At 39.0% G+C, this 10,228-nt stretch overlaps 1 protein-coding gene across 1 annotated transcript in view; it reads left to right on the forward strand.

The window, feature by feature from the left end:
* The window catches only part of LOC109960182 (protocadherin-15), a 199,264-nt gene that overhangs the window by 103,426 nt on the left and 85,610 nt on the right, over positions 1–10,228 (forward strand). Inside the window, exons 10-13 of the mRNA XM_020600094.1 lie at positions 2,619–2,727; positions 2,881–2,993; positions 6,881–7,087; positions 9,166–9,300. Of these exons, the coding sequence (XP_020455750.1) occupies positions 2,619–2,727; positions 2,881–2,993; positions 6,881–7,087; positions 9,166–9,300 (564 nt within the window). The remainder of the gene's footprint in view (positions 1–2,618; positions 2,728–2,880; positions 2,994–6,880; positions 7,088–9,165; positions 9,301–10,228) is intronic.

Consider the following 10,228-nt stretch of genomic DNA (forward strand, 5'->3'; position numbering starts at 1 on the left):
AAGGACTTGGCTTTGAATCTCAGTAAAGGTCTTTTCTGTGTGGAGTTTGCATATTTTCCCTCAAATCTCACAGGTTTTCTGAGTTCCCCAGTTTCCTCCTGCAGTCCAAAGACACAGTAAAAGAGGTGTGAATTAGAAACTCCAAATTTCCCAAAAGTGTGAATGTATTTCTTTTATGTTTCGGCCCTTGACTGACTAAAGGTCATATATATTCTAAATCTGCCAGTGTTAATTATTTTTACTCTTTCTCTCAATTCTGTGCAATTTATGTGGTTAATGTGAACAAATCAAACTACTGCAATGTCAGAGCATTTAGGTTTTTCTAATCAATAGAATTGATTCAAATATAATTTGTGTGTGTGTGTGTGTGTGTTTATGCTAGGCTGACATGCCAATTTACTGTTTGACTGCCACCAACAGCTCAAGCATGATGAAATTATGGGATGAACATAAGATGAGAATACTACTGTTAAGTGTACTGGGGTGTTGCAAACATGGCAGTAGACTTGAGATGGACTAAATTATACAGAGGTCTGCTATAAAGACACAACAGTAGCTGGTTGAGAAAATCATAAGTTATAGATTTAAACAAAGTAAGGAGGAGTCATAAAGAAATTTTATATACATTTATGGTGCAGGTATGTGCAGGTAGTGCATTTAGGTGTGTTGGTGGCTGAGGCGGAGCAGCCAGAATCAGTCACAGTTGTTTGTCCAAACTTTCCATTCGGAGTTTCCTCATGCAATGTATAATTTATGATAAAAGGTTTGAGACTGCTAAGCATGCAGGACCTGGGAGTATGCTCGTTACACAAACCAAGACTTTTCCTCACTGTGAGAAAATGTTTGTCCCTCTCTTGATGCTGCTTTTTCCTCCCTGAACACTGCATGTTGTCATCCTCCCAAAGCTTCACACCAATAAGATCTGGTGTTACAGTGATATTACTTTTTTATTGTATCTATAGAGTACACACAGTTTTCAGTTAGTTTTTGCTGCTCTCTGATTTTTCTTCATTCTGCAGTGTAACCATTATGCTAACATATTTGTCCATGGGGAGATTTGTATTCTCATAATTGATGTGTGTATTGTAATTAATCACAATGGCTAGACAGGCATTATTAAGTTGATCTGTATTTATTTTTTGCCCAGAGGGGATAAAATGTAGGCTCTGGAGTCCCTGGATAATGACTGCTGGAGGAGGGTATTATAGCTAATCATCATTGTGCAGAGCTAGTGGGATTTGATTTAGCGCACCTCCAGACATTGTAGAAGTGAGAGGGCTGCTTGGGTTGGGTTATAAGGATTACCCCAGAGCTGATGGATATAAATATACCCCCTTAGGGAGGAATCCTTCCTGCCAGAAAGCTGTTAGCCATGTGCCTGTCTTGGCCAAAGAAGTTCAGCACAGGCCTCCTTAGCATATTCACACATACTGTATCAGCCATACGGAGGCAGTTTGCATGACGAGAGGTGTTCTTAAATGTGATGTGCTAAACATATTCCCACTTAGCCATATGTTGGTGCAAAAGCATAGATGTAGAGCTGGTTAATTAGTACAGATGATGTCTGAGTATGCATTCCAAGCAGGAAAAGGAGCCTACAGCAGAAGATTATCCTTGATGTTCAACTTTGTTGGATGTATTTAGAGGAATATGTTAATTAGAAGCAGATCTAATGGCACTGGCTTATTATTTAAGTACCCTAATAACTGCCCACTGTAATGTGGATTATGTGTACTCAAGCCCTGGCCTGCATCAGGAATTTTGTTGATTGAAGTAATATCAGAAATGTCTTTGTGGTTTTATATGTCTTACTATTCAGGGTTGGCATGGATAACAATTACCACAGTGTGGCCGTTCTTATTAATCCAGTGATACTTTAGTCTTGGCATTCCCTGACATGGAGGAGAACTGTGACTACACAAAGGCGTCCATTTCTTCTGATTATCTCAGGGATGATCAGAAGAAATGGACAGCACCTAAGTTAAATATATGAGTGTCACAGCAAAGGGTCTGAATACTTATGACCATGTGATATTTCAGTTTTTCTTTTTTAATAAATCTGCAAAAATGTCAAAAATTCTGTGTTTTTCTGTCAATATGGGGTGCTGTGTGTACATTAATGAGGAAAAAAATGAACTTAAATGATTTTAGCATATGGCTGCAATATAACAAAGAGTGAAAAATTTAAGGGGGTCTGAATACTTTCCGTACCCACTGTATGTAGTTATGCAGATTCCCCTTAAGCACATGAGTATAGCCATGTGAACACAAGTATAAATTCAAGAACACCCAGTCACAGCAGCTCCTCCCATCCTGTTGAAAAGCTGGGAATGGTTTAATGGGCCAGGGCAGCTTCTCTAGACAATGCTGTTTTTCTGTCTGGAGGAGCAAAGTTGCAAGAAATATAAAACTAAAATAAAAATATAGATCATCCCAAGTATTAATATATACTGTGGCACACACAATTTCTGTTTCTGCATAATGATGCACTCAGTTATTTTAGGAGGCAATATCTGTGCAACTGTTGGGTGCAGCTACAAAGTCACCAGAAAATAAATGGATTTGCATATGATTGTCTTGCTGTGTTGTTGAGTGACTTTTTCCTCCCTCTGCTCTAGAACAAACTGAACCCACTGAATGCGACTCCTCCGATTCGGGCTGTGGACATGGACAGAAACATCCAGCCCCCATCAGACAGACCTGGTATTCTCTACTCCATCCTGGTTGGTAGGTTTATCACAAATCTTCCATGATTTTCCATATCTTCTGTTTTTTGGCTCATTTGGTTTTCCATGATTTTACTTCTGAATGTCCATTCTGGTGTTCTTGATGGCACCTTAAAAGCACTGAATCCATATTTTTGAATGTTCTTTGCTGCAGGGCAACCAGCTGCATATCCACAATATTTCTCCATGAACAGAACCACTGCAGAGCTGCGTGTTCTGCAGCCTGTCAGCAGGGACTTCTATCAAATGTTCACACTTGTCATCAAGGTAAACAGTGAAAGTCCAAGAAGTCATTATGAGACTGAGAAACAAGAATAAAATTGTTAGTTAGCAACAGTACCTAAGCTTTATGTTTAAATCAACTTCTAGCAACATAACTAGGAAGAGAGTGCTGGTGATCTTACTACAGTAATTGCCAAGAGACTGTCAGGCTAAGGGAAACAGAAATGGGGTGGACAGGTTACATTTTGCCAAGTCCTGTGGACAGAGGAAACTAAGAATAACTTGTATCAGAGTGATGGAAAAAGCAAAGTATGAAGGATGGAAGGAACTGCCCAGGAGCCAAAGCAGAACAGCTCATCTGTGAAACACAGTGGTGGGGGTGTTATGGCTTGTGAATATATGGCTGTTACAGGAACTGTCTCACTGATCTTCACTGATGATGTAACTGCTGATGGTAGTAACAACATTAACTGAGAGGTGTATAGACACATCCAAGCCAAGTTGGTCACCCTTTCTGAACCCAGCTGAGCATGCCTTTCATGTGCTGAAGAGAAAACATAAGCGGACAAGCCCCTGAAGCAAGTATGAGTCAAAGATGGCTGCAGTACAGCCCTGGCAGAGCATCACCAGCAAAGATGCCCAGCATCTGGCAGTGTCTGTGAATTGCAGACTTCAGTCAATTATTGCATGCAAAGGATATGCAACAAAGTCCAAAATGAGACTGTTTTCATTTACTAACTTTGGTGTATCACAAACGTTATGTTGCCCTGAAATGGGCTATGTATAAACATTACTGTAATTTGTACAGGGTAAACCACAATCTATAAAAATAACATTTAATAAAATCTGAAAATGTGCATTTAAATAGTACAGTACAGCTGCAAATGGATCAATGATAATTGATTTATATAATAATGTTTTGGTGCTGCTAACTTACAGATGTACATACTGTAGTCCTGCAAGACTGAAGGGGAAAAAAGTATAAATTATAAATATTCAGGTATTTCTACTGAATGTGAACATGATTTATCAAGGTTCAGCTCAATGTAAAATGATTCTCTGCCTCACCATTAGGCGCAAACAGCTGTTTTATTAAACATCTAATTTTTATCCCCATGTTTTTAATGTATTTCACATCACATTAAGCTCAACTCGTATCTCAATAACTTTAGCATGCAATCTTACCCACTCTACCAAGATAACTTAAGTCCTTAAGGCCATTAACCTTATCTTTAGCTGCTTTGGAGGGGGGGGGTGAAAAAGACTATGATTTATGGACTTAGCTAGAGGATAGGCTGCTGCGCTCTCATGAATCCAAATTTACAGCCAAGTCAGGTAGTGCCACAGTGCTGCTGGTGCAGAGCAGCAGTGCAGATGAACTTTTCATCCACTCATCGCTAACCTCTAAACCCCTCTGAGTGCTATGTAACTTGCTGTTTACTGTGAGAGCTTGGGAGCAAAGGAACTTGAAGAAGAGCCAATTTCCACAAGGGTGGGGGGGGTGATCATATAAGACACTTTTTGTGTCTTGGAAAAGAGTGCATAGCTAGAAGAAGGGAAACGGTTAGAAAAAAAAAAAAAAGACCTGGATAGAGATTTGTGTGGATGATGATAGGAGCCTTATCTAACTGAGTCTTAGAGGGGGGGAGGAGAAGGAATCATTGCTGTAGGACTCAGAAGGGTAGGAAAGTGAGAATTAGACTTCGGTGTCTTGAGAGTAATCTGATGCAGCACAGTATATGGTGTACATAGCTTATTCTGAAATAAAAAAAAAAAAAAAACACTGATGGTGGAATAAGCTGCAGCATCTCTAGCATATTTTAGTAAACACATCTGCTGTTCTTCAAAAGTCATCACTGATCATGATGGAGCCATATCCACCAAGATGACTAGGATGAAATGAAGATAAGTGACAAAGGCAGATGGTGATGGAGAAAAATGGTCTGCTTATTTAGCAAAGGAAAAGTAAAGAGATGGGGTATGACACTTTAAGGATGATGGAGTCAGGATGGGAGAATCAAGACTGAGTGATAAACAGTGACTTCTGGTAGCAATGAATCTCTTAGCAGGCCTGTGTGTTGCAACAGTGGAGCAATGATCATTTAGCACTGCCTTACAGAAACAGGGACGCCGCTTAAGTAGCTAAATCACTAGGGAACACTGTAATCCTACACCATGCTTTTTATTTTTTTCTTTTATACAAATTGTGCTTGTGAATGTCGAGAAAAAAGAGAACATCTAGGCGCACACGGTTTGTCAATGATGGCGCTTTTCCCTCAGGTGCTAGAATGAGTAGATTGGATCTGTAGGTCAATGCAGTGCAGGTGTTCTTATTATCACTCATGTAAAGGAAAAAGGAAGAAAACGGTTGTGAAAGATGTTTTGGCATAATATTGTGATGGTAAAAAAAAGAGCTGGAGTGAAAGGTAGATGGATGTGCCAAAATTGCAAAAGTGCACAACAGAGTTCTGTAGTCATAGGGTCAACACTGTTTTCAAGCCCCTGCGCTTCAGCATTTAGGACACCAGTTGCACACCAGTCTTCAGCTGCAGCCCATGGAATCGAGGTAATGTGCAGAATTTGTTCTAGGTCATGGCTTAAACCTTTGTGGCCTTGCTCGCCCTCTCAATCTGTGTTTTCAAAGCCTTCATGTTACTGGAGCATCCCAGTGTGGGCGGCAGTTGTCACATATGTGCTAAGGAGGGACAGATTGCAGTGACGGCTTGACCAGACCGTGTTCATTTGGTTTGATCTCACTGGGCTGTGGTAGTCAGATGCAACTTGCACAGTACAGATTCTTCAGGTTTTTGTACAGTTTGAATAGCTGAGACAACACATTTTGATTTGTGTTAATGTGCAGTGTTACCTAAGCAGCCATGTCACCCACCAACTGTGCTTGAGATTGAAGAGGAAGGGTTGTTTACGTTCTTGATTGTGTGATACAGTTTGGTGGGTGGTTCACTGTACCGTACGTGACACAAATACAAACTCATTTTGGAGGCAGGTGAATCAGGCATTTTGGCCGAGTGTGGAGCTCTAGGGATTTGTGTATACTGTGTTGTAATAAACATTGTCCTGTTACACTGCATGTTCTCATACTACAATGTCTTATAAATCAAGAAAGTCTATTGATTTTGTGTATAGGTAGAAGGAATAGGGTTTCAGGTGAACATCACTAGTTTTATTACGAGCTGTCTGTTACCTGATTCAGCAATTGTAGCTTTAATGTTTGTCTTAAGGAGACTTACAAGGTGACATCTAAATGAGTTGTGTTCCATGAAAGGATGCTGCATATCTGTTTACAGAGAAAGAGATTAACATGCTTAAGCATTGGAGTGGTTTATCATATCATACTGGCCCACGGTTCATTGTCCGGATTTCAGGCAAAACAGAGACACTGTACAGAAACACACATTCTTCAGTTCAGCTGAGTTTTCACATTCAGCAGCATCAAACTGGAAACAAGAGCTGGTACATTTGTTTACTACTTAATCGGTTAATTTTGGCATTGACTCAGGTAGTAATATGTTTATTGGGGTTCCTTCTGTCATTGGTCACTCATTTAATAGAGTAGCAAGAGCCACTAATTACTCTGTCTTCCCTACAAATCATGGTATTTGTGTTAAGCGCCCTGGTAATTGCTAAGGTCTAATCCTATGTGAACCCTGATCAAATTTAGTCAGTGCAGCCTTTTTGTAATTATAGTGACACTCAGAGAAATGACATCATTCTGTTGCTGGGACAGCATATTTCTCAGCTGTGCGACTCTCTGCCTTTATAGGGGCAGCATATTTCTCAGCTGTGCGACTCTCGGCATCCATCTCATTATTAGTACTGTACTTCTTTATACATTTCCGGCAGAGTGTTTTACATAGTTATTGTGGAGAGAATGACCGTGACTTTCTCTGCCTTGTTTTGTTTTGTTTTTTAAGGCTGAGCAGGACAATGGCCACCCCCTCCCAGCTTATGCCAACCTCATTATCGAAATCCTGGATGTGAACAACCAGGCGCCATATTTCCAGTTTGCCACCTATCAGGGCTATGTGAGCGAGTCATCCCCTGTGGGTACGACTATCTCAGCCAGTGCCAACCTCACTACCCCCTTGGGAATCATCGCTCTGGACAATGACATTGAGGAGGTAGAGAGCCTACACGTTACACATCCACCACCCCTGCATGTGTGCGTACAAAACACAGCCCATGTAGTTTACTGATTAAAAATTGATTAAAGAACCACATTTATTCATGTGTTTGTTTTGTGTAATCACAAAAAGTAAAACGTTCATGAGTCATTTTCTTGCTGTATTTTTCCCTTGTTGTAGCTGGCTCCTGGCGCTAGACCTGTAGGGAACTGCGCTGTTTCTTATGCACTGTAAGAGTGTAATATAGGGGTGTCCCGATCAAGGTTTTTGCTCCTAACCTCTGATTTGAGACCTTTAAATATTGAATATCTTCTGATCCAATATTCATATATTTTTTGCATAATACAGCTGTGCTGTGCACACTTGATAGCTTGAAGTAGGCCACTTATATCAGCAAAACCAATTTAATTTAGGGATTTGATGGCTTAATAGCTCTGCATTAAACCTTCATCACAGCTTTAATTGCAATAATATCTTTGGAGAAAGAGGTGACAGTGTGGGCCGGTGAAGTGGGAGGGTCTGAACAGGATTTAGGCTACTTACTTCCATTTCCACTTTAAGAAAATGCCAATTGGTGTGTTAATTTTTTTGTTTGTATTGTGCACATAAAAATCTGTTGCTCACTGTGGCACAGTTTGTAATGTGGGTATTATAAAACAGGTTCTTTTTCTACTGTGCTGCACATTAGAAAGTGTTTCCATTGTTTTCAACATTTTGAAATGGATTTGACTTCTGCCATATTTGGATTGTAGTAAATCCATTACAATAAAAGCTTGGTTCGTACTCTGCACATTGACTCGGGACATCCCTATCGTTGATGCACATGTTGAGCACTCATCACTGCTGGAGACATCCTCAGTAATACTGTGCAATGATCAACTTGTAATTCTATTCTGGAGAAACAAAAATGATTTGTGACCTCACTAGTGTGTTCACAACAGCAGAAATGATTTTTAATTGACCATTTATGAAAGTTTAAAGTAACAGAAAACATCAAAGCCAGTCTCTTGTAATGAGTGTGTATGTAGATTAATCTAGCTGATACACTGACCTTTGTATTCTAATGGGAGTGTGTGTTTGGAGTGGTTTGCTGTGCTGCGTTCTCCTTTATATGCAGATAGATGTTTTGAGGGTGGTTTTGCACTTGCTTAAGTCAAAATATATGCAGTTATTCTGTTTGAATATCAACTTTTCAAAAGAATGTTACTTTATGAATGTTACTTTTTTGTGTTTGTAGTTGGATGAACGAGGTGTTTTGACACATTTCTTTGATAAAATTAACAAACTGTGATGGGTGCATGTTTGTGTTTGTTCACTCACACTTTGGAGAATTAATTCCATATCCTAACTGCACGTATGGAGTTATATTTAATTAGGTGAAAACAAACTGTCACAGAGAGGCAAAGCAAATGGGCACTATCTTAAGTCTGTCTTTGAAAATATCCATTTACTCAGTCTTTGAAGAAGATTAACAAATCAAAGTAGACTGGAAACAGAAATAAAATAAATAAATCAATAAATCAATCAATAAACCACCCAGTCCTGGTGTTTACCAAACTCTTAAGAGGACTCACTGATGGATGTGAATCAAAGCCAACTTGCAGCAGTGGAGCACAGTGGACTTCAGGTGCATTTAATACAATCTCACCTCAGCTGTGATGACACATATTTGGCTAAATGGCTTTTTTTAGAAATTGTTTTCCAGCTTATTTATCACCTGAACATCCTAAACAAATGCTGGAAAAGCCCCTTTTAAGGACTAATGTGCTTTAATGTGAACAAGGTATATAAAGGGTCTACACTGTTTTAGCAAAAGTCCTGCTGTACAATCCTGTTAAGAAGACAGTGGTTCCTTGTTAAATCTTCAGCTATTTCTCCACTGTTTTCTAAAGACAGTAGGAAGACCTGCCAGTAGATTACATTTTATTCTGCCAGTGAGTTGAAAAAGTACTTTGCGATAGATTGTCTTAGCCCCACAGCTGTGTCCTCAGTGAAAAACCAAAAAAAAAAAAAAAGAGTAAATACTCATGTTGCCATAGTAACGTGTCTTTTTTTTAATATCTTTCTGTTGGAAGACGAAAGACCCCATGTTGAAGATTTCCTTAAACGACTACACCACGATCTTTGCTGTGACCCCAACTGGGCTAATCCGGTACCTGAGTCTCCTCAAACCTGTGGACCGGGAGCAGCAGATGTCTTATACGCTCACGGTAGGCCTTCGCCTACCTATAGAAGCGTTGTGACCTACATCGCCCATTTTGTGTACAGTATATTAACACACATCACAGGTTATCTCCATACCAAGAGGCACTTGCAGATTAAAAGCTGTACTGACACATCTAGAACAATATGATTTTTATCAGTGGCCGAACAGCAGTGAACTTTTATACATCCAAAGGCAAACCAATGGCACATCAGATCTCCATAATTTAGTATGTTCAGATGGAAAAAATAGAAGACACCTGTGTCACTTGAATCTCTTTATATAACATATAGAGTAGTATACTACAGATTAACAAATCCCAGAGAGATAGAAATAACTTTACAAATCCATCACAAGCAAATTAAACAAATACAGAAATGCTGCCATTTGTACAGGACACGATGAAAATTTCCAGGTGACATTAAAATTCAATGATTTCTGAAATCAATGATTTCAATGATTTCTGAAAATGGGCTAACTGTGTTTATATTATTTAGTCATATCATTCTGATATTATAGATATTAACTGTTAAACTTTGTGTATTGTGATGAAGTTCATTTGTTTTATGCAACTTAGACTTTATGCATTTGCTTGTGTTTTATGCTTGCAGATTCTTTATGTTGTCAAATTTAATGAATGCGTTTCTTAATTTGCTTTTATCTATTTGCTGGTTGTAGGTGCAGTGCCTCAACACTCATATTTACAAAAACAAGATTGTTGGTACAAATCAACCATACTCACTCTAACATTAATACAAAGCTTTCAAAATGGGAAATCAAGACAACATTGTGATTGTGTTATTATAAAATTTATTGTTCGGCCTGACAAACCTACTGTACATTTTATCAATTTTGTTGGCCATTTTGGCGATTATTTGTTTTCTTGCTGAGTGAAGATCAGTATCACACATTGTCAGGATATATATATATATATA

The sequence above is a fragment of the Monopterus albus genome, unplaced genomic scaffold, assembly GCF_001952655.1.
Source record: "Monopterus albus unplaced genomic scaffold, M_albus_1.0 scaffold3.1, whole genome shotgun sequence".
Lineage (NCBI taxonomy): Eukaryota > Metazoa > Chordata > Actinopteri > Synbranchiformes > Synbranchidae > Monopterus > Monopterus albus.